Raw genomic sequence first — 25,296 nt, forward strand, 5'->3', positions numbered from 1 at the left:
GTAGACAAAATTTTTATTTCATTTGCGTTATCTTCTAGTTTCTCTCTAATTCTTTTGTTTTTTTTTTTTTTGGTTTTACTCCGGTACCGGGAACTGAACTCACGACCTTGAGCTTGCCAGGCAGGCGCTTTTGCCGCTGAGCTAAATCCCCAGCCCCTCTCTAATTCTAATTAGCCTTAGGTTGCACTGTTTCTCCCATAACCGGGATGCATGGGTTTGGGAATCAAGAGGTGGAAATGGAGTGACTGCACTCACCATTGCTTCTAGTAAGCCATTAGCAAAAATTTTGTTTTTTGTTCCTAGGTGTTATAGTTTGTGTCTGGGTGTCCCCCCAAAGCCTCATGTGGCCATGGGGCAGGCTTTTGGAGTTTGATTGATTATGGGTGTGAGAGCTGCACCCACCCGGGGTGGATAGTTTGCATATGTAAGGAAGAGCAAGAGGCTGCTTGCGGCGATTCCTGGCTTTTGTGTTTGTTGCTTTGCTGTGTTCGGACACCATGAGCTGTAGCCCTCTGCCATGTGCCATCTGCATTACAATCTGCCAAATAAGGACTGAAACCTCCACAAACTGTAAGCGAAATAAGCCTTTCCTTCCTTAATTTTGGGCATCAGATATTTTGTCCCAGCAATGAGAGAAAAGTAACCAAGACACTAGGCCCTTATGCTGTGTTGGCCTGGAAGTCTTAGCTGCAGAGGGGAAAGGGTAACACCAAGAGACACAACAATGATTCCACTGAACAGTAAGCTCAGACTTCCCCCTGGTCATTCAGGCCTTGCCTAAAAGGGAGTTCCGGCGTTTATGAGGGTGATTGATCCAGATTTCCAAAGGAAAGTTTGGATAAGTACTCTACCATGGAGGTAAGAAAGAATATGTTTGGAGTTCATGAGATCTCTTAGGGCATCTTCTAGTATTGCCATGCATAGGTATTAAAGTCAGTGGGAAACTACACCAACCCAGTCTAGGCGGATGAAGAATGGGCCACTCTACCAAACAAATAACCAGGGCCTGCTCAGGTGCTTGCTGAAGGGCAAGGGAACACAGAATTAGCAATAGAAGAAGGTAGTTGTAGATACCAAGTATGACCATGTGATGGGTTACAGGAAAAAGGATGTAATTCTTATGAGTATTTCTCTCCTATTTTGTAAATATGCTTATGCACACACACACACATTAAGCAGATATCTGTTTCCTTTCTTTGTAACGTGAGGTTGATTGACTTAATATTGGTATTTAAGTATTGTTAAATTTATATTATGTTATAGTATTTGAGTTGTAAAATGTCAGGGGAAAAGTAAAAGTGAGAGAAGAGTAAGCATCACCCAAAGAACCACTTTGCCTTCTATCCTGGGGCGGGGATTAGTGCATATCTATTTGTACACAGGATTTCTGTATCATGTTAGGCACACTGCATTTGGAGATGAAGTGTTATTGTTATTGTATTTGGAAATTAAGTATGGTTTAAGGAGATGTGTCCATATTGTGGCTGTTACTCATGATATGTCAACTTGAATGGATTCATAAATCCCTAGCAGATTATGAAAGTAGAGCCATAAGTGTGTCAGTGGATGACTGACAAGTAGCCCGCACAGTGAGTGAGGAACACCTATTAGGGTTGTAGGTAGCACTAACCACTAGGCTTACGGGCTGGATGAAATAAAAAAGGAAAGAAGAAGGCAGTGTGCTTGCTTTGTGCTGCCACAGTGAGCACAGGAAGTGTGCTTGTTTCTGCAGAGCTCCGATCTTCATCACCATCTTTGGACACTGGTCTGCAGTTTCTTCAGCCTTCACACGCTGGCACTGGTGACTCTACAGCGAGCTTCCAGGCCCTTGACCTTGGACTGGTGCTGCATCCTTATCTTCCTTATTCTACAGCTTCCATCTTTTGAGCTGAGCGGCTCAGTTACTGGACCCTCCAGCTCTTCAGCACACAGATGGCTATAGTGGATTCTTCCATGTCGGAACTCTCAGATGCCCATTCTGGATTCTCTTGATTCTGATGCTATAAGTCTATCTAATAAATCCCCTTGCACAATTATACCTATACTTTCTATTGATTCTGTCCCTCTAGGGAACCCTAGTACAACATTAATCTTTGAAGTATTTTTCTGACATTTTATCCATTTCAATATCTCAGGATTCAGTTACTTGAATACTATGAGGTAACTGAAGGAGTCATCTTACCTTTTTTGTATTTCTTGAGTTTCTGGGTTGGAGTTGGTGCATCTGTTGAGATGAAAATTTCTTCCACTTATAAGTGAGGGACTTCATAGGGAATTGCCTTCTCTTTATAATGTGTCCTGGGATCGCTTTACTGGGTAATGATGAATAATCCCAACTGGACTTTGTAGTGTGGTTTCCTTGTTCTTCTCTGGATGGCTGTGTCCCAACCTGATAGTCTCATTTTCTCTGATGCTCTCACAAGAGTGGGGTCACTCCGGTACTTTAGGCAGTGATGTAGTAGGCGGCAGAGTAATGGGATATATCTTTTGTAGTTATTCCTCCAATCTTGTCAACAATGTGTGATCTAAAAGGGTAGGGGAGTGGTGTCCACAGTTTTTGTGTTATTTCTTTCTGTTTATGCTATGGCAGCAGGCATCCAGAAGTGTGTCTCTAGCTCCTTCTGGCTAAACATACCTGGACCAGGTCAGTATCTGTCCCTCCCCCTTTTTTGCTGATTCAACACAAGCAGTAGTTTTTCTTTTTTAATTAATACATTTGATGTACATAATGTTTACATTCTTTGTGTGTAGGTTTCACATCTTAATTCTTCTTTTCATCCCCTTTCCCTTCCTTACCCCCTCTGTCTCTTGATCTCCTTCCATTTGAAAAAGATCTATCTCTCTACTTTCTATTATCTGCCTTTCATTTTGCTTTTTATTTATAATTTGTGTTTCTTACATAAGAGAAACCATGTGATATTTAAGTTTATGTGTCTGATTTACTTCACTTAACACTATGGTCTCATGCACTCATTTTTGTACAAGTGGCTCAAATTTATCTTTCTTTACAGCAGAGTAGTACTCCATCGTGTATAAATACCACAGTATTTTTATCCATTCATCTGTTGATGGACATACACTATAGGCTGCTTCCTAGATTTAGCTATTGTGAATTGTGTGGCTATAAGCATGGATATGAATGTATCACTAACGGCTCCAGCGAGGTTGGGTATAGTAAGGTATAATTTTGCTTACTTGAGATAGGAGTATAGTTCGGTGTCAGAAGTTCAGAGCAGAGTCTAATGTGCCCAGAGTGTTAGGTTTGATCCCCAGCAACTCATAGAAAGAAGACCACAAGTAACAGTGACAACCACAAATACCTGCAAACCTGATAGAGAAATAAAGCAAAGCCGAAAACATCCACATCCACAGCAGAAATAGAAGCAGCAAAAGCACATAATATAAATCAAGTAGATTTTTAAAAACAAGGCTGTTTTCTAACTGTTCCCCAAATAGCTGTTTTCCAACTGTTCTTGCGGCCTGAGCTGATTTCTGTGTTAGCTGTGCCTGCTGGATCTGTCCCTCTTGCCTCACTGCCCTCCCCCTTGGCCACAATGGTGCTCGTTTGGCTCTGAGATCATCCTCACCATCTGTTTTTTCTATTCAGTCTCGGAATCTGTGAGTCTGTCTGTCTAGTATTGAATGAACTTCAACAGGTTCTACTGTCACTCCCTTGATAAGCAGCTGCTCTCTACTTGTTCTGATTCCAACCCATTGAGAAGCAGGAGAGTGCAGGCTGCTTCTAGCCTGTCATCTTGGGTCACACAATCAGCTTTAAACTAATAAACATAAATGCTAAATAATTAACTGACTGGAGTTTATTTGTCATACATTTTGTAGAAATCCTTCACGGACCATCACCATAATAGTTTAAGAGTGATATGTGGAGGGAATTATTGGGTATTTGGGTGGATTAGGAAAGTATCAAGCTTTTCCACCTTAAAATTGAGAAATATATACTCTCTCAATATGGAATTTTCCATTGTAGCTTCTTTGTATGCTACAGCCTGAACAACGGAGGTATCTACTATGACATACAGTGGAGTAGGGATGTTGAAGGTCCAGAAGACCATGAAAAAAAGAATGGTGGGTGGCTAAGGACCCTATTAGATCTCTGACTATAGTGAATGTATCAAAGTACTTAAACACAGGTAAAAAGATGTTTCTTGAGGTCCTATTTGAACACACTCCAATAAATATTACTTCAGAAAATGCATGTGGTGACTATACTGTAATGTTTCTTGTGGAATATAAAACATATGTTTATAAGATGAAGAAAAAAAGAAAGATCTGTGAGCACCTGAGATATCAGATGCAATCTACCTTCTTGGCTATTTTGAGCCAAGCAATGAATAGCCCTGATCAAAGCACTTTTAAATTTGTTTGACTTTGTAATACTATAAGGCAAAGGCATCTGAAAAGGAGAGCTGTCTTCTTGTAGCCGGAGTGAAGAAGCCCAGTTCAGCATCAGTAGGTGCCCCATGGATACATGAAGAACACGTGATGGCACAGTGGCTCAGATCTGCCCCCTGGTCTAGCTGCCCCTTCTGTCTCTGGCTCCTGGAGTCCCTCCCACTGACTCCCATTTCACGGAGTAGAGACCAGTCATCCCCTCTGAGCCCACCCCACATGCCTGACACAAAGTTATAAGCATATAAAATTATTGTTTAATGTCACAAAATTTTGGAGAGGTTTTTAATGCAGTGATAATTGGATCAAATGAGTAGACCTCTGAAAGTAATAATACTATTACACAATTAGGACATGCATTTGAAATTTTGATACATATCTCTGAATTGCCTATAACAAAAACATTAACCAAGTTAGTTTTACCAACATTTATTAGCTTCCCCATATTGTTGCTCATAATTCTATTTTTGCCAATATAATAGGCAAAAAAATTTCAGTGTAGTTTTCACATGCATTACTCAGTATGCATACAGTTGAGTCACTTTTGTGCTAAAAATTGTGTTTATTTCTTTAATGATATCTCTCTTACATAAAGTGGTACCTCAGTTCACAAACTCAATTCTCTCCATGATTCTGGTTGGAAACTGAACTAGACAAGAACTGAATGAAATTTCCGCAGAAGGTCAACATTGAACCTAACCACTGAATTTGATTCAGTTCCCGTCTAACCCGGTTTGCAACCAGCATCATGGAAAGAATCAAGCTCGTGAACCAAGGCACCACTATTGCCCGTGTTTCAGTTCTGATGTTCATCATTTTTATGTTGAGTTTTGGACATTCTTCAAGGGTCCAGAAGTAAAAATTTACCTCTTCTTGTTGAAGTTTAAAAAAAACTTCTAATTTCTTACTCTGTTAGTTTGTTGTGGTTAAGATTTAGCAGGAAGTTAAATAATTACATGATAGTGCCACTTTTGTGGCAATACATCAGTGTTTTCCAGCAAAAAATGTAGATTTTAAGGTTAGATGAGATTTTTTTATTACGGTAAGAAAATGAGCAATTATTAGATAGTGAATTTTACCAATTATCTTTCAACAACTAAGAAGATGATGAGTATGTTGTTTAATGGTGCTTTAAATTATAAAAATATTTTCTAATATCAAATCTTTATATTCACAGGACAAATCTTAGTAATTTAAAGCATTGCTGGATTCTATTTGTTATGATATAATTTAGGATTCTTCCACTGATATTAATAAGTGACTTAGAGTTCAGAGCACTTTTTCTTTCTTCAACTGCCCTAGTTCTAGCTCAGGCTGCTTTAAGGGTCCCATGTTCCTTTCCCATATATCAACCATGGTGTTTTATGAAAATCTCTCCCCATCATTTTGTTTAATGAGCTGAGTGTGGTTTGTCTTACTGGGGTCCTCTTCTACTTTTTCTGGATTCCTACCCTTTCCACTCCCTTGGTACATGCAAACAGACCAATTATGCTCAAAGCGAATTGGATAGGAATCCTGCCTGGGACTTTTGAGGTGAGCCCACAGTGGTTCTCACACCATTCCCTTTCTTCTGCTGAGAACCTTGTCCACAACCCTCATTTCTCAGCAACAACTATGTGTAACAGACTCATTTTCACTTCTTATCCACCCTGGGTTCAACTATATTTTGAGAAGAACTTGGTTTGGGGGTGTTATTGTCAAGTGAGACAAATAACTGTTTCTGGTTCAGTATATAAAAGGAAACCACAGAACTCAGCATTGCTATAGAGGCAAACTCTGATCTCACGGAGGACGCAGAACTTCTTATCTGGTGTGATCTGAAGGTCCTGAAATTCCCCTCTGATGAAACATGTACCTTCCACCCGCTGGCTTTGAGCTGTCATTCTTCTGAACAGATAGTTTTCATCAGAAAAGTGCTCGGGCACAAAGTAAACAACACCCAGAAAAACTGAGAAGATGGCCAATGAGTTTAATGCAGACCAAAGTAATTTGGCTGGAGAGTTAAACATAAAAGTCCTTAAGTATTGAGTGCCTCTGGAAGATTGCTCAGGTAAACTCTGTGGCCCATTACTCTTGACTAAGCAGAAAAGATTTACTAGCTTTTCAGGGCTAACCCTGCAAATTATGGGCTTGCTATCACTTATTCAATATCCAGACCTTGAATAACATTCCTAAAAATGGAAGGAATTCCATTCATATACTCACAAAAAGTACCTAGGCATAAATTTCACTGAGGAACTGAAAGACCCCTACAGTCAAAATTATAAAACACAAATGAAAAATTCAATAAGACATGATAATATGAACAATTGCCTCATGATAATAAAAAATTTAAGCAATAATAACAAAAGGATAAGATATTTTTCTGTTTACCTATTTGTAAATTTTCTTCTTTCTCCCACTTTAAAGATTTCTCATATGTATTTTTCCCTACCCAGAGTCCATTGCTGACCATACATGGTCAAAACATGTGCCCTACATTCTTAAAGGAGTTTTGGAGTCAGACTACCTTGAGCTCTAGTTTCTACCTAACCATAGACCAACTAAGTCCAGAGGCAAATTATTATAAAAAGGAATGGCCAAAGTATATTTTTAAATGATGTCAGAAAACCATTAAAGAATAAAGTATATGCATATGTCAGGTTGCTGCTGGGAAAAGTGAACTCTTAGACCAGACAGGAGAGAGCTACAGAGCAGTGCTGACTTTGAATTGGCCAAGATCTGTAAAGCCACTCACATCTTGTATTGGAAATTGCACCTGAGTGATGGCCACAAATTGTTGCTAGTCAGTTGGTGGTTCTTTTCTTAATATAGATAGAAATCAGGAATTGGCAAAGCGCAGCTTTGCTAGTTGTTCTCTTTAAGCACTAAGCTCCCTCAGCCCTGAGTGTTATATTCTAGGCCTTGAAGCAGCTAGTCAACAACATCTCTACCACAACAGTAATGTTTGGTGGTGCCAGTCTGCCTGATGTGGGTCACTGCCCCCGTCACTGTCAGCTGCTGCTGGTCAACGCTGGATACTGTCACTTGACTCTGTCATTTGCTGGTCTTTGTCACTGATCTTTGATGGCTGCTACCTTTGGAGCTCTTCAGAGTTCACAGTCACTGCTTTTTGTACCTTTTTTAAAAGCAATTACTCCTATACAGGATGACTCTTGAGTAGAGTTCACGCTACGTGAGTAAATATACAAGACCACTAGAACAAGAATTTATTTAAACAGAGCCTATGCTACATCACAGGGGGGTCAGTACACCAGAGCCAGCCTTCCTAAGCCAACCTGAAAAGCATGAGGGCAGAATTGCTCATACAGCTTATATCACAGCTGCGGGCCTGTGATTGGCCCAAATTAGAGCCTGTTGATTGGTTTAAATTGATCTAAACTCAAGCTTTCTGATCCAAGCCTACTGATTGGTTCAAATTAAATTTTACTCCTTCATTCCAACTCAAGCCTGCTCTGGTCAGGGTAGACTTTTCCATGAGGATATGTGGAGTGTCCAAGATAGTTGCAGCTGTCATGGCAGCTGTACAGTAAAACATCAAGAAACATGGCTGTTTCATTGACAGCTGCTGTGCCGCCTGAGAATGGTAGGGACAAAACCAGGAAATCTTCAGGAGGGCTGGTTGTGTTGACCAGAGCTTAGTGGAGTTTGAGTTGTTTGGTGTAGTAGTAATGGGTTCAGATGCCTCCCTGATCTTTGCCACTAACTAGGGTTGGTTACCCCATATGTCTTCAAAGTGGGAGAGGCAGTGTCTGAAGTGATGGGAAGGGGGACCTGCAGCTATTGCTGAGCTGGTAGAGTGGCCTGGAGCTTGGCCCCAAAGTAACCCAGGAAGAAAAGGCCCCAGTCTATCCTCAGGGGACAAACAGGTAAGTGAAGTGGAGGTGCGTGACTGCTATTGAGGCACACCACACCCGCCTCTGGCTGTCATAGTAAAAAGAGAAGAGGGAGATGGTTCTTTTCTTTCTTACAGTGGCCAACCACCTTTCCACCGAAGGCCAAGCACGGGCAGCATGCTGATGTGAGGCCCATTGTTAGGGAAGCTTCTCTGCACCAGTCGTCTTTCTTCTCATGTGACTTGTGTAATTTCCTTTGTCCTCAGCTTCTCCTTCCTTTTCCATGTCAACTCAGACAAGCTGAGTGCCTCTGGAGGACTCATTCAGAATGGTCTGAATTTACATTTTCCTGAATTGCAATCTTTACATTCCAAGCAAAATTCTCCTAATCTTACAATTTCTGAGCTTGAGCTGATCAGCACCTTGAAATATATATCAACTCTCTTAATATATAATGGTAAGACAATTCCAACTAAATACCAGTAGGGCACTTTTTCAGAAGTTAGTCAAATGCTTTTAACTTTCACATAGAAAAATAAATGCCTAAGAGTAACAAAGGAGATATAAGCATGTAGACTGCAGAGGAAATTTGTTCACCATAACACAGTCAAAACTAATGCCATTGTATCAATATTTTACTTGTCTAGGAGTAGAAAAGAAGAAGATATGAGCAGAATTTAAAATGCTGATGTGTCCTAGGAAATGCGAGAATGGAATAAATGTTGCATGCTCTGTTCAGCGAGAGAGAAGTCCCTTATTTAATACATTCATTTAGCATCAACCCTATCTTCAGCATATACCAAGTGAGTGTCTGTTCTGCTTTGAGATACTTTCCTGCATCTTTCAGTAAAATGTATGATTATGCTTTCTAAGGAAGCTACATGTCTCAGGAACATGGGCTTTGGAAAGGGAGGCCACTATCCAATGGCAAAAGATGTCTCACCAGCACATAAGCCACCAGGTGGACCTAAGGCTGTGTCCTTCAGGTTCTGACGGTTCCCAACACCATCATCATCTTGAAATCTACTTCCCTCCTCTCCCAGGGACAGCAGCTAGAACCCTTCTGCCACACAAAATAGGAACAGAGAAGAGTAAGATGTTGGAAGGTTTTTCCCATTTCCTCCCACCACTTCCTGTCAGTGGGTCAAACTCCCCAGGAGAATTTTTAACCTGAAAGATATTGAGGTGCAACTGAGGCATGTCATCCTGCTCAGGCATTCAGAGAGGTCAAAGTCAGACTCAACATCCTACTCCCTTCTTGACCTTTCTAACATTGTTTCTTATAAACATTGTCCATAGGAGCAGCCTCCCAGGGAGACATCCATATGCCATAGTTCTCCCACAAATCAGGCAGGTGGCCCCACTGGAATTTAAGACATTCAGCTGCTACCTTTGTGGGCTCCCTTTCTTCCTTGTCTCCACTTAGTTCTCCATTCCCAGCTTGCTGGGAAGCCATTTACATATGCAGACTCTTACCTCATCCAGAAGGAAAAGTGCAGGGAAGTATGAGGCAGGCTGAGAGTAGCTTTACTTTCTAAAACTAGAACTCAGGACTAATGAAGGGTCTTGAGCACCAAGGAAAAAGGGGGGTGGGTGGGACATGTGTAGCCTTCCCAGTCTAAGTCTACCCTGGGGATGGTGCTGGTATCTTTTGTCCAACCCCAACTGGCACCTCTAGGGTCCTCCACATCCTATAGCCAGGGGTAAGGCCTACCATCTTGCCCAGGGATAACTTTCTGGATACCCAGTCACAACTTCAATCATCATTCTGACCTCTAGGAAGTTCCCAGGGGACTTATTAGTTATGGATCCAGAGAAAGGGCCACTGTCTCTGCCTGATTTTCTATTCATTCTTCTCCTTGGCCCAGTATCCATCCATCCCCATGTGTCAGAGCCACTGCAGTCACCAGTCTGCCCAGGGTTCTTTTGCTCATTTCAAGATAGAAATCACAAAGAGGCAAATGATACTGACCAAATGAGGCTTTATTCAGGGCTTATGCTCAAACACAAGTGAGACAGCACACAGGTAAGTGTTGCAGAGCGGCTCCCTGTGGAGGTCTTATACATAGTGTATACTCCAGCTTCTCTCTTGCACAGATATTTTTGGCATCTGTTGCACCTGACTCGTGAATTCTGCACATGTCCTGTCTTTGGGTCTCAGCACCCAAATTTAGCCTTGACACAGTGATCTTTTCAGGTACACTGGGTCTGCCTCAGCTCACAAAAAATGATGCTCATTACTGCCACCCCAGGAAGGCCATATCCAGTGAGAATCAGCCATTCTGCATATGCCATGGTTGCAGGGGAGTTTCCCCAGCATAGTAAAAGTGTGGTTGCAACCTAGTTATCTTCAAGGACATGACCTATTAAAACAGCACACATGGAGGAAGAAAATTCTGAGGGGAAGGGGTCTGGGTCTTCCTATTCTATCTCATTGCCATGTTCTACACACCACCCACAGCAAGTACCCTAACAGTCATCATGCCTTCCCGCTTTATGGGTGAGAATAAAGCCCAAGAGATATGAAGCCATAGGGTCAATGGCTCACAGAAACTTGCATCAACACTGACCCACTGACGGAAGCCCAGGCAGTTGCAGGTGTTACATGGACAGAGTGACAGGCTTGCCCTCAGGAAGCTTTGGCTCTATGTAAGCATAGACACAAACCCCAAGAACTGTAATGCCGGTGAGAAAGAAGGCCCCATATGAGGACAGTAAGCTGTTTGGTACAGCAGAAAGAGAGCCCAGTGCCCTGGAAGAAGCACTGAAGAGCTGGTAATGAAGAGCAGGCACCTGGGTTGAGGGCCCCACCCATCTGCCACACCTCCAAGACTTGGAGCCTGGGCAGTTCTCCAGGAGTATGGAGAAAGCCAGCAATGGGGGCTGGACATGGGGATGCAGGAGTTCACAAACATGGACTCAGATAGACAGCCTCCCCAGGAGGCGTTTGTAAATCTTCTCAGATCCCTTCTGGATTTAGGACAGGACTTCCAGCCAAGATCCTTGTTGAGCACCTCCCCAGAATCCTGCTCAGGTCATCTGTGTTCCCCAGGCTTCTTGGCACAGAACCTGCTGCTGGGAGTATGGGTAAGCTCCTGCGCTGTAGCAGCAACCTTCATTTTCCCACTGGATACATTCGATCTTATTCATGAGTTCCTGCAGCTGGGCCTCCTTCTCCACCCTGTTTGCCCTGTTGTTGAAGGCACAGTGGCGCCGCTCACACAGCACATCCAGCTTGGCAAGGCTCTGGTTGTCGGTCTCCCGCACGTATTTATCCAAGGGCTCGCCGGCCAGATCTTCCTTCCGGGTGAACACCAGGACAGTGTAAGCCAGGACCCCCACTCCAAAGATCTCCTGGAGACGCCTAACAGCCTGTTGATCCTCTTTTGTGAAGCGACCGAGCTGTGTCACCAGGAGCACAGCATGGAGCCCCGGGAAAGAGAAGGCTATGGCCTGGCAGAGTGCTTTAGCCGCCACTTCCTGCTGGACCTGAGAGGACAGAATATCTGGGGTGTCAATCACCTCAAGTTCCTTCCCACCCCACTCTCGCCTTTCTCTCTGGAAGGCCGTGGTCACTGGCTTGGCACTGAGCTTAGACTCAAATACTTCCCTGCCAAGGATAGTGTTTCCTGTTGCACTTTTCCCACTTCCTGTTTTCCCCACCAGAATGAGCCTCAGTCTCCTTGGAGTGAGTTCTTTTTCCATCAGACCTGGAAACACACACACAAAAAGAGGAAACTGGGGTTGGAAACCAATCTACTTAGTTTATGAGAAGCTGTGTCCCTGGGTGTGCTCCATCACCTTAGGGGCTCCATTACCCTGAGACTTGTCATGGGTTCACATTCTTAGTCTACGCCCTTGAAAGTGGGGCTCAACATTCTTACTCAGAGGAATATCAGAGCCATCACCAAGAGAGGAGATTTGGAGATGCCAAACAGACACTGGAAACCTAGTGCTAAGATTTTTAGATATGACTGGGGTTGGAGGGCAGGAGTCAAGATCCAGAGCACATAAAGAAGGGACAAGTCATAGGTGATTTCCAAATCTGGTCCCCACTGAAGATACTGATGGGTCCAGGTCACAGAACGCTAAGCCTCCCAAAGGGAGGTGGCACTTGTCTTCTCCTAACCTCCTTAGCACTGACCAGTTTTGCTGCTGCCCTCAGCTGGCTGACCTGCTTCCCAATTCTGAAAGAATGACATTGGCTCCCTCCGGTTTCTACAAGGGAGTGGGAAAGGCATTTGAGTGAACGGGTGGAGAATAAGAGGAAGTATGGATGATCAGATATCATTCCTGCTGGCCTAGTCAATACACATCAGGTGAAAGAGGGTAACTCCCATCAGAGCAGCTACAGCCAGGTTCTACCACCGGACTTTCAAGCCAAATATATCATCCGAGCTCTGACCTGGGTTACTGTAAGAAGAGGTAAAACTGTGTTTATCACATTGGAAATTTTTTTTATGTCTTAGATTAATATAACCTTTTCCCAATGGCCCAGGTCCTTAAGGTTCATAAAGTATAAAAATAACTCATATTAAATACATAACAAATCACAAATAATTTCCCGTAGATAGGAAAATGGGTGAGTTTCCAGCATGCCTAAATTATGTCTCCCACCCAGGGACTGCTGGCTTCCAACCTCGGTTGGTTTTAATCACACCCACAGCTATATAGCATGTCCTTCCCAAGGAGAAAAACCAAATGTCTGAAGACCTTTTCCTTTGGGACCTATATTTCTTACTTCCTTTTGCCCACCATACTCATCAAAGGTCTTTTTCCTTATTTTTGGCTGAGGTGGCCAAATCTCTGCAACAGGAGCCTTCAGCTTTGCATGTGTGGAGCATGTCCCTCCTGGACACCAACTGTCCACACTGCATTCTGTCCAGTGTACCTCTGCTGGGGAAGTAGTTTTACCTCCTGACAGCTCTTTTGTAGGGTTCTGAAGAGGCAGGCTTGGGGAAACCTCTGAAACCAGTACATATTCTTCTTTCTCCACCTAGAGAAAACGATAATGAATTTTACTGATTTTCCAAATGAGTTTTATGGTGTACTTTACCCTTTTCCTCTCTATTGTGAGAAGGAAGAATTTGCGCTGGATTAAAGTCAAGGGAGACCAAGTGAGGAGTGGGTTAGAGAGATCTATGACATTCTCTGCTAACTCTAGAGACCCTGTCCCCCTCCCACTGTGGTCTCCATCTTGAGTACAAACAATGTCTCGGGAAAAGGAACTGGGCTGGAACTGATGAATGAATAGAATTTGGGTGGACAGAGTTCGGGAGAGGAAGGGGAGGAGGAGCAGACAGAAAAGCTGGTATGTCCCTGAACATGTGTGTCCCATGGTGTGCTTGGAGGGCAGGAGTGGAAAACTGTGGGGGCGGCCACGCTGAGTCTTGGGGCCAGAAGGAGCCATCCAGGCTTGATCTTTGGAGAAGGCTGGGAGGTGAGGAGTGCAAGAGCCAGGTGTTGCTGCTGTGAATGAGACGACAGTCATGGGGCCTTTAGAGCCAGGCACCTCTGTGCTCAGTGGAGGCAGCCACCAGTTAGGATACTCACACTCCCTGGGCCTCGATGCCCCTTCAGGGTGAATGTTGGACCTGAACTGGAAGATGTCCTGAATCTTTTTCCATACAAGGTCCCAACATATTCGTAGAATTTTTAGAGTAACTCTTGGGTTTTTTGCACACTGGGGCCACATCATCACGCCTGCAGGGACTACCCACTTAATGGGAGGGAAGTGTGCCCTCGCTTCATGGACTAACACAGTTCTCTATTTCACCAGCCCACAGTGCTATATCTATTTGATTTTTTTTTTTTTTTCAGAATCAGGGAGAAAATTATCTAGCTCATGACTGCTTTTTCAAAATGTGTAGCCCTTCTTAGACAGATTACACAAATCCAGGTAAAGGCTCTAGGCTACCAAGAAGCCCAGTTCCAGGGGATCTTAACAGATATGGTTTTCTCATCACCACAGCATTGTTGGATGTTCCTTCTGCTCTGTTCACCTGACAAACCACTTTATCCTCCCCAAATCTCAGGAACTGGCCAGGCGGGGGCTGGGGTGCTGCAGGGGGGACTGTGGCTTCAGCCAGCTAGGTTGGTAATGAAGGAAGCCCAGGAAGATTTGTTGACTTCCGGACATCCTCACACAGACCCACTCAGCTATATGCTGGTAAGAACAAGTCTTCCAGCTGCACAGTGTGCTTCTGTGAATGGAGCAGAAGGGTCGGGTGGGGGTGTCCACTGCCTACTATGCCTGTGCATAGTGGGCTACAAACCTCCACCGTGCCCTGGAACAGCCCAGAATGGGTTTTCACCCTGCAAGCCCCTGTGCCCCACCCTTGGCCCCACCTGGAACAGCATGACACACACACTGGTCATACTTTGTAGTTCTTTTCTTTTCTTCCAACTCAGAGGATGGAGCTGACATTGTCACCTTTGCTATGCTGCCAAGGAGAAGGAACCAAAACTCACAGAATGGTGTTGCCAAACATTAAGCTCATAGCAGGGCACAAAATTCTCCTGACTCCCTAGTCCCAGCTCTTTCTATCACACCGCAACACACATGCACCACTCACACATACCTGTTGACACACTAATACACAGAAACATACAAACAACCATATATACTCACACTAACATAATGCACAACACATATGTCTACACAAACAGCACTCATGCAATACAAGCATATGTAAACACATGCACATACCCAACGTGATACACACACCATTCATACACATACATGTAAACATACATTCACATAAACACAGCACATACACAAGCATACACACAGGTGGACTTACCGACTGGGAGGACAGCAGGCAAGAGGAATGGCCACATTTTCTATCTTGCTGGGCCACACAATCCTGCAAGTTCCCTGTCTCGCCCTTTGGGGAGAACACATAGTAATCTCCTTGAGAAAGCAAACGGCAAAGCCAGTGGAAAGCTTCGGAGACGTACGAAATCATGGGGCCAAGGCCAAGGTTTGCTTGCCTTTTTCAGCAAAATGTGATCTGAGCTCAAGAACTGTTCTTGAAACAACAGAGTCCACTCTGAGACAGAAGCAGGAAGTAGGCAGAAACACAGGAAACCAGGCGCTTACGCTTGTAGCCTCAAGAGCAGAAAGAAATTAAATAGCAGTAGTAGGGTTATTTTTATCCTGCTCCTTGATAACTAGGCTAAGAGGCATAACAAGCACCAGGTAGCTCAGAAAAACTTATGCCTGGGACACAAACTACTGTCTTTCCTTTCTGAGCTTTGTCCTCTTCCCAGGGAATCCTACAGGTTCAATACTAGGCAAATATTCATTGTCTCTTTTTTTCCCCTAATCCATCCTTCTTTTAAATATTTTCTCTTAGAACAACGTCTGATACTCATTCTTTCTAAGGCATACATCAATGATAAGAATTTTAATCCTTGAATTGTCTGAAGATGCACATTCTAACAAAAGCAAAAGCAAAAGTATGTGTAAATTGTGTGATTACAGAGGACAGCGTAAGGAGGAGGGACAGTATTCAGGGACAGAGTAGGAAAACCTACTCAGGATTTGGGAAAAAACCTTAGGATTCTCAAAAAATACATTTTTGGGATCTTCTGCACAGCTCTGACCACCATAATGGAAAAGCAGCCTTTAAAAGAAAGAACTAGAAAGATTTCAGCAGAGGAGGATAATATAGTTACCATGTGATTTTAAGATGCTAAGACTCCCCCCTAAATTTTATTTGGTATGGTAAAGTGGTCCTCATTTTCTTTCGTTCAGATCTGAATGATCTCCAAGGAGCATTTCCTATTATAGTTACATAGTGTAGAAATCTAATATTTTAGTTTACATTGTTCTGTAAATGCTTTAACATGAGCAATTCTTAGAAGTCATGTGTTGATCTTTGCCATTCCTCCCATTGCCTAAGTAATGAAAATACTGTTGCTTCACTCACTGAAACAAACCACCTATCATCAATTTCAGGAGTTGCCATTTTCTACAAATTGATCTTGGAGTTGCCCAGACCTGCAGCAGAACAGGCCAGAGGTCAGCCCACTGTTTAGCCACAGAGAGATTCCCATGTAATTGGACCCAATCAGACTGATACAGAATGTAAATCTGACGTTAGATTTTTCTTTCAGCTTCACTTTTGGGGATTTCTTTGCCAAAGGAAGTTTCACAATTATTGCTTGTGACAGTCCCTGGTACTGCAAATGAGATGACTTTACTCCAGAGAGGGTTTACATATATTTTTATTAGGAACTGTAAGAGGGTGTTGGTGCTACTGAGCTGAGACCACATTAGCCCCATTCTCAGGCTTCATCAATGAGAAGGTCAAAATGTGTGCCCCAGAGAGGACAGCCAAAATCTTTGCCTGCTTTTGGGTCGACCAGCTTTTCCTAAAGTTAGCTCACAGTTACCATTTTAGTTTAAACTGTGTTTGTTGTTATTGCTACTACTTCTTGTGTTTTGCCCCTAAAATGTTATCCCTCGCTTCCTACAAGCCAAATAATGTTTTGTTGAGGAAGGACCTTTCTGTGCTAATTTCTTAAACAGGGCACATGTACACAGAATGTGGTTTGCAGTCTTTCTCATGTCTCACTTCTTAAACCACATGCCATGACCAGAATCCAGGTCCCTGCCCCCAATTTAGCTACAAGGAGACTAGTATTTAAGAACACAAGCCTAATGGTTGGTGCCACCCATACCCAAGCTAGGGCTTCCCATTACTCCCACCCAGAACAATGCTGAGCAATCAGCAGACTAATCCAATTATCACACACCCTTTATCCATATTTACATATGCTAGATCCAGTCATTCCAAAAACATCACTATGAGCATATGAGGCTTCAGGGGGAACATCTAGATACAAGCCATAACACTAAGCAACCCAGCAAATATCAAAGTGCCCTTGATTAGCCATGGACAGGCTCACTTATGAATATTTATAAAAATGATAAATATATATCAGCAAGCAGTTTGTTAGAAGAATAACCCTGAATTAGAAGAATAAACTGAATTAAGCAGTTTGTTAGAAGAATAACCCTGGATTCAAGGAGAGCTGAATATTAGGGTAGGTATAAATGAAACTCACAAGGGTAGAAATATATCCATAAAGCAAATATCTTGATCATCCAGTTAGATGCTGCTATGGTTTGCACATGGCTTAAAGGTGTCCCCAAGATTTCAGGCTACACAAGCCTAGTCCTTGTTATGATGGTGTTTGGAGGTGTGATAACATTAAGAATTGGGGCTTAATGGGAGGTCTATAGGTTATCGGGAGCATCTCCTCAGAGGGGATTCAGGTCATTCTTCTCAGACACTGAGACAGTTCTCCCAAGACTGATTTGTTCTAACGAGAGTGAGCACGCATGGCTCCTTCTTTGCCTTCCAGCTTCACTCCCTCTTGCACACACACCCCCACCATTGTTATGCCATCTTCTGTGAGGCCATCACAAGAGCCATGCCAATGCCAGTGTCATGATCTCAGGCCTCCAGAACTGAGTCACATAAATCTCTTTTCCATAAGTACAAAAACAGAAATATTTCATTATGATAACAGAAAATAGACCAGTACAGGTGCTGAAAAATTAATAAAATCTAATCACTATTTGATTGTTTTAAAATCTCCTAAGACTGTAAGATAGACAACTAAACCATTGTGTCTCAATTTCAAATCCATGACCAGATGGGACTTGGTCACTTCCAAGCTAATGTGTAGGTGAAGGAAAAACATGCATGTGTTGACTCCCAGCCCTGCAGTTTTCTGGAAAGTTACACTGCAACAATAAATACAAAGAAAATATATGTATACAAGTTGAAAGCTGGGGCTGGGGATTTAGCTCAGCAACACAGCGCCTGCCTGGCAAGCACAAGGTCATGAGTTCGGTTCCCGGTACCGGAAAAACAAACAAACAAAAAAAAAAAAACAAAAAAAAAATTGAAAACTGGATATAAAATTATCAGTATCTAGGATAATATGAATAGATATGGGAAAATAAAAAGAACAATTGATACGCTACTAGAAAAGAAAATTTACTCATGTGATAGGTAGAAATTAAATGAAACAAGTAGTTTACTAACATACAATGACAAATTAGCAATAACTCAATGCTTAAAACAACAACAAAAAGATGAATATCTACAGATAAACTTTTTTAAAATGTATAAGATCTATACAAAGGAAACTAAGAAACTTCTGAGGCTGTGAGAAAAAAAATCTCATAGAGTGTGTGAGGAAAAGCTTCAGAAAATGTAGCTGTGTAATACGCCTGAATGGAAAACACTGTATCACACGAAAAGCAAATTCTACCCAATGGTGCCTATGAATGTACTGCAATATCAGCATATTTCTAAGTCTATAGGGTTTTTTTTAAACTCAAGAATTTTGTTTTCGTGTAGAGGTTTAAAACACCTGCAAGTAAATGAGACCTTCATGAGAAAGAAGCAAGCATGCTACAAGCAGAGATCACTAATGAGCCCCTCAGCTCTAACACCAGGGCCTCGGGATGCCAAGCATGGAACCCTCATCCTAGGTGAGCCCTCAGCTCCCACCAACTCGGGGAGGAAGATTAGACAGCGCTTTCTGGGTATCACAGGGTCTTAGACAAAGATGTACAGGCATGAAAATTTTATCTAGGATTTCTCCTGGGACTAAAACCATGGGAAAGTGAAGAAATCAGGGGACACCACCTGGGATGAGTCATAGCAAAGCTCAGGGCGTCAGCTCACTAGGAGCTCAGGAGTGTGGATGGCCCAGTGCAGCTGTCCCTTACTGGGGACAGGGCAGGTCTTTCAACTTTTCCATTGCCCAGTCATGGGTGTGAGCTGACCAGGACATGGGGGGCGGTCTTGAATGAGGTGACTCTATTCAGTTGAAAGCAGTCATTCTGGGGTGGCTAAAGGTGGGGACAGGGCTCAGCTGAGAGCCACTGGCCATCAGCACTGCCATGGAAACTGAGTTTCATTCGGTGCTAAAAGAGAGGGGTGAGGAGCAAAGTGCAGATATTGCAATACACTCATAGGGGCCACTGGGAAGAATTTGCTGACTTCTTTGTGATATAGCATTTTCATCCATTGCTAAAAGGGTGGGAGAATATGGAATGTAAAATACTGAATAAAGTTTGGGCCATTTCAGAGCTGACTGTATCATACAGTGATGTGACTTCAGACGTCTCAGGAGCGCAAGAGGCACAGGGAGGAGGATGCTTCATTCAGACAGAGTCAAAGTGTCAACCACATTGCAGGAAAGCACTTTCTTGTCCTTCAACGTGAGACACTTCCAAGGTGGCTCCACTCAGTCTGGCTTCCATGCAGAGGCTGGGCAGGCTCAGGAGTTTTAGGGAGAGTTTTTCTTCAGACTAAAGCAGGAGCTTCTGGGGCTGGGGATTTAGCTCAGTGGCACAGCACCTGCCTGGCAAGCACGAGGTCATGAGTTCGATTCCTGGTACCGGGGGGAAAAAAAAAGCAGGAGCTTCCTTGGAGAGGGTGTGTCAGCTCATCCATTCTGCAGGAGTAGGTGAGCCTGTCTGGGACAAGAGGCCATGGAGCTGTGCAGGAGTGGAGGTGTAGAGGGCGGCAGGCGTGTGTGGGGTGCAGAGGTGCGGGAGGGCTGCTGAGAGTTTCCTGTTGTAGATTCCATTCACTGTCTAACAGGACAGGCCTTTACTTAGAGGCTCTTTTACCCAGCATCTGCATGATGCTGATGGCTGAAAACCTGTCACATTCCCTTACAAGGAAACTCCTGTCCTTGAGGTGGGGCTTTGGAGGTGGAATTCTAAATGCCTAGGTTCCTAGTCCGGTGATTGTGGTCGCTTTCTCCTTGGCTTCTGTAAATAGTGCCCTGACAAATAGACTGAGTATCTTTATATTCTTGTCAGTGTACCTCTGAGTACAGACTCAGAGAGTCACACAGAGTGCCGATACGCAAGTGTTGACCCGTACTGCTGGACTGCTTTGCTTCCCCATCAGCAGGGTTAGCTTCCCCCACACCTCAGCCAGGGAGTGCGCTCCTACTCGTGTGGAGTTTGCCAAACACATAGGGGACAAATGCGTTCTAAAATCTACCACTTTTCTAACGACCCTGCTTCCTTCCATTGGATAGTTGTACTGAAAAACCAGGGTCTGTCTCTAGATGTCTCGCTACTCCTAGAAAAAGTGACAACTTAGCAGGCAGAGGTAGGAAAGACGTGTACTTCAACCATGCACACACACACACCAGTCTTCTCTCTCTCTCCCTCTCTCTCTCCCCCCTTACTATATCCCTCCATTCTTAAAAAAACTCCCGTTATTATCCATTTAGCACTCAGGATTTATTTTACCTTTCCTATTTCCTCATGAGCAACTTGTTTGTTCAAAGTTATGTGCAAATATTTTCTTACGCGTTCAACTCTTTCACACATGTGGGCACCACATGTACTTCTGAGAAGCAAACACACTGAGTGGAGGCGATATTTGAATACAGCGTTTCCTTTAGGGTTGCACTCTCCAGTCCAAACGTTATGTCCCCAAATTGGGTAGGTCAGGGTCCGCTCCCTTAGTGTTTCTAGTACTGCCACAAGAGCAGCTCTGTGAGCCTAGAGGCCACTCCCGCCGCCCCTTTAGTCAGCCCAGCCACACCCCAGCACCAGCACCGGCACTGTGAGTTGCCACCTTCTCTGGTGCCGTGAGCGGAACGGACATCTTTCTGTCTGTGCAGCTGAGATCCACTTGACTTCTTTTCTGACAATTGTTTTCCTATTTCTTGCCCACTTTTCTCGGAATTGTTCGTCTTACTTGCCTCCACTTTAGACTATGCACTAGGACACTTAACCCTTTGTGTTATGAGTGGGAGATTACAATATAGTTTGTGTATGTGGTTTGAATTTATTTGCAATTATTTATGGTATTTAAGATTCTGATGTATAAAGTTGCTTTTCTCGTAGTCAGATTTATCCATTTTATTCTTTATCACAATTATATTTCAAGTTAAATGTGGTAACATTTCCCTCTCTTTCAGGTTTTGAAAGAGTGAATTTAACTTTCTTCTAATATCGTGAGTCTCATTTTTTCAATAATCGTTTCTTTAAGTCACTGGGCATACATCTTGGGATAGAATGAGGAAGGAATATCAGTTTATTTTTTTTCCCAAAATATTATCTACTTATCCCAACATTGCATTGACCACATACTTATTCTCCTACTGCTCTGAAACACTGCCTTTCATATAGACCAGTGGTGGAAAGCCTATAGCAAACCCATGACACACGTATTATTTGTTTTTCTTTTAAGACAAAAGATATTAATGAGGGCCGAGGATATAGCTCAGCAGCACAAGCACCTGCCTGGCAAGTGCAAGGTCCTGAGTTCCATTCCCTGTACCAAAAAAAAAAGATATTAATGTCTGAATTTTTCTACACTAAACCCTCAGTATTCACACTTAATTGCAGCATTGACACTTCGCGATAAATAAGTGAGCTTGGAGTTGCAGTTCAGGCATTTGTCTGTAAGAGGTTTGCCATCACTGGTGTGGACTGCATTTGCTATGCCATTGAATGTTTGTCTGGAGTCTCCTTTCTGGTCATCAGTTTTTTCATTTGTGTACTGATGCTATGTGGGGCTTTGGAATCTTAGTTAGTGCTGGCCTCCCTGTGCGTTTCTTTCTTAGGAATTTCTGAACCCTCCTATTTCATCTTCCAAATGTACTTTTAGTCAACTTCTCTGTCCAAAAAAATGAAAGTATTAAGTTATTGACAGTACTAAAAGATATAGTGTCCTGTCCCTAAATAATAGATTATTCTTGAAAATAACAACATGAAATTTATGTTCCCCTTTTCTGTATCTCTTTAGAAAATAAGACTAGCAACTCTGCTCTAAATTGACATGTACAAATTTAAAGAGAGCTTTCACATCTCCCTAAGACTCTTTTTTCCGCTGCGTTGAGAATGCCCATAGTGGGCTGAGTGTGTTGGATGAGATAAATCTTAAACACTTCCCCCTTCTTCATACTGATAAGCAGCTCTCCACTTCCCTCCTTATTTCTCCCTGTTTTTTCCTCCCCACCAATAAACTTAAGAAATTGTTATGTTTGGGCATTTCTTGGAGGTACCCAGTACAAAAATGAAATCAATAAAAGTCCCACTAAAAAAATGTTGAAAATTGTGCAGATCTGAAGAAATTCACTGTCTGATAAGATGCAAAGCAGAGCTGGGCGTGGTGGTGTACACCTACAATCCCAGCACTCAGGAAGCTGAGGCAGGAGGATCGTTGTGAGTTTGAGGCCAGCCTGGGCTACAAAGTGAGTTCAAGGCCAGCCTGAACTGTATAGTGAGACCCTGTCTCAGAAAGACAAAAAATAAATAAATAAATAAATAAAAAGATGCAAAGCAGAAAGTGAGCAGTGCATGTTCCAGGTTGCTGATTTCTTCACCATGAAGGGAAGTCTTCATAAAGTGTACAGAAATGGCAGCTGGTACCCACAGCAGGAAAAACTGGTATTTGAACAGGGAGCTCCTAAAGTTTGGTGCTTTTAGCATATCTTTTTTCTTGTTGTTGTTACCGGGAATCGAACTCCAGACCTTGCACTTGTCAGGAAGGTGCTTGTGCCGCTGAGGTATATCCTCGGCCCATGCTTGGTGCTTTTAACCACAGGATAAATGTACATACATAAGCATAGGAGAGTAAGTAATGGAAACCAAGGTACCTTCCCATTTTACCAGTTTATAATACTGCTTTCAGTCTAACAGTAGGTCATCTGTTAGTAGTAGGACAAAATAGGATCTTTATTTTGAGATTTCAGAGCCAAATTTTTAAAATTTCCCTACTCACCCACAAAAGCAGTTCCTTTATGAATCTGCTCTATGCTTTCATTTCTAACTCTCAGGCATTGCCCATTTAGGGGTTTTTTAATCCACACCCCACACAACCCATAGCTAAGCACACACAAATGGTTTACTGACGTGCTGGGCATGGCTAACTCCCAGACTTGGGTATGAGGGGAGAGAGGATGAGTGTGGGGGAGGAGTCGGGTCAGGTCTGCACCACCAGGGAGGGGAGGACGCACCTCACTCTTGCCCTGAGCCGCAGCTGAAGGCCTCGTGCTCTGGCCAGTCTTGACCTGAGGGTGGAGGGGACTGCAGTGAGGTGCTGATCGGAGAAACTGTGCCCTGTACCCGTCACCGGGGATGTCTGCAGCCTTCTGTGAATGCAGTCTTCTGGTCTTCGGGGGTACTTGCTCACCTTTGCCCATATTTCCAGTATCTGCCCAGTTTCTCTTTATGAGGGTTTTCAGTATCTGCCCAGTCACTTTTTGAGGATCTTCTGAGATATGAAAAGGGCCATTAATCACTTTAAAAATGGTAGTCAGACACTGGAATAAAGGCACACAGACCCTGAGGAAGCAGTCATTTCCCAGGTACCAGCCAGCAGCAATCACTCAGATGCCTGACTGGCAGATGCCACTCCAGTCTCCTAACCTAAAACCTGTGGCAGAGCTATGCTCGCCTATGCAACATGCTTACCTGCAACTGGACGTGGGCCCATTCTAGCCCACACCAAAGCCCATTTCCCCTCTTTTTAGCTTGGCTCTATTTGTCCAGTGAGTGCTATCAAGGTGTTTATAAGCCCAGCTAAGGATCTATTATGGGCTCTTCAGCGGTTACAATGACTCTGTCACTGGCTGCTTCCTAGCTGATGGCCCATAAGCCCCAGAGAGCATCACTGGGAACAGGTGTGAAATACTCCCAAACATCTGTTCCACTAGCCTGAGCCTCCTGTGGGCATGTGATTAGCTGAGCCCAGCAGAGTGTACACAAAAAATGCTGAGTAAATGATGTAGATCACGTTCTCTTCACACACACACACACACACACACACACACACACAAGATAGATAGATAGACGACAGATGTAAGTATAGTTTTTTTTTTTTCATTATAAATACGTCAGTGTGAGCATTTTTGTTGGGAAGGCCCGGTTATACCATAACAGGGTAAGGGAAACTGTGTATATGAGAATTAAGAGCGTAGCTCTGAAGCTATTTCATGCCCCTTCCTCCATCCATCTACTTCCTTCGAAACATCCCATCCACGTAGCTCCTAGAGAGCCCACATGGCCCTGCACTCTGATCAGTTCACTGCTCTGTTGTGAACTGGGCAGGTGGGCTCCAGACTGGGCCTCCCTCCTCCGGGTGCCTGCTGCTGGGCCGCAGTCAGCAGGGATCTCAGGGAAGGCCAAGCCCAGTTCCTCGAGATGCCACGTGCAGGGTCAGCGTGGTCCGAGACAGAACGTCCTCCCGGCACAGCTCTCAGAGCACAGGCTTTTGCTTCAGAAACACCTCCTCCTTCTCCCCAACTTGCAACACACAAACTAGTGTGCTGGTACATTGTCATGGAGTGTGTCACAGGAATTTGTTTGCTATTTTTTTAAGACAGGGTCTTGCTAAGTTGCCCATGCTGGCCTCAAGCTCACCATCCTTCTGCCTCCACCTCCTTCCTAGCTGGAATTACAGGTGCACAGTTCCACACCTGGCTTGTTTGCTCTCTTAAGATGTTCTTATAGAGCACTTGGTCAGGAATTTTACAATAATGCATTGGTCCATTGTACAATCCAGTTTCATTCCTCTCCTCAAGGTCTGATGATTAGTCACCTTAATTCTCCCTTATTGTGTGGTGTAATGTGGTTGCAGGGTCTTGGCATTAGAATGTGTTCACCTTTAGAGGACATCTTATGCTTGGACCAGTCTTAAGTATATTGGCAGCCACAGTGGGCGGGGATAGTGGGATCCACTCTCAGTCCCAAACGCCTTGCAGCTGTTATTTTTTTTATTTTTTTGCTTTTTGAGACAGGGTCTTGCTCTGTAATTCAAGTTGGGCTTGAACTCACTATGTAGCCCAGGCTGACCTTGAACTCACAGCAATGCTCCTGCCTCAGCCTCCTGAGTGTTACATCACCATGCCTGGCCACAGCTGATAGTTCTGACCTGAAGCTCCCTTGGATGCTCCAGGTAACATCTTTGGATCTCTCATCTCCAGCAACTCTGGGCTTCTGTTGGTGCAGATGTTCTACCCAACATCTGTCTTTCTTTCTTTCTTT

At 43.5% G+C, this 25,296-nt stretch overlaps 2 protein-coding genes across 2 annotated transcripts in view; one reads left to right on the forward strand and one right to left on the reverse strand.

Moving 5' to 3' along the window:
* LOC102029190 overlaps positions 1-25,296 on the forward strand; it is a 98,448-nt gene that overhangs the window by 58,332 nt on the left and 14,820 nt on the right. The window contains exon 6 of the mRNA XM_013504565.1: positions 11,299-11,934. Coding sequence (XP_013360019.1) covers positions 11,299-11,934 — 636 coding nt within the window. The remainder of the gene's footprint in view (positions 1-11,298; positions 11,935-25,296) is intronic.
* Gimap6 (GTPase, IMAP family member 6) lies at positions 10,212-15,353 on the reverse strand. Its single transcript, XM_013504618.1, has 3 exons — positions 15,050-15,353; positions 13,161-13,242; positions 10,212-11,956 (listed from the first exon to the last, which is right to left on the reverse strand). Exons 1-3 carry the CDS (start codon positions 15,212-15,214, stop codon positions 11,277-11,279), a joined length of 927 nt encoding a protein of 308 aa, XP_013360072.1. The 5' UTR covers positions 15,215-15,353; the 3' UTR covers positions 10,212-11,276.

The sequence above is a fragment of the Chinchilla lanigera genome, unplaced genomic scaffold (assembly GCF_000276665.1).
Source record: "Chinchilla lanigera isolate Chin_1 unplaced genomic scaffold, ChiLan1.0 scaffold00090, whole genome shotgun sequence".
Classification (NCBI taxonomy): domain Eukaryota; kingdom Metazoa; phylum Chordata; class Mammalia; order Rodentia; family Chinchillidae; genus Chinchilla; species Chinchilla lanigera.

What these genes read in the sequence shown, in the direction of transcription:
- Gimap6 (XM_013504618.1), bottom strand. Translation starts at nt 15,214, where the DNA reads ATGATTTCGTACGTCTCCGAAGCTTTCCACTGGCTTTGCCGTTTGCTT. An exon ending in GCCTGCTGTCCTCCCAGTCG is followed by an intron (nt 13,243 to 15,049) that starts GTAAGTCCACCT and finishes CGTTTTCTCTAG; the next exon opens with GTGGAGAAAGAAGAATATGT. An exon ending in TACAAAAGAGCTGTCAGGAG is followed by an intron (nt 11,957 to 13,160) that starts GTAAAACTACTT and finishes GTGTGTTTCCAG; the next exon opens with GTCTGATGGAAAAAGAACTC.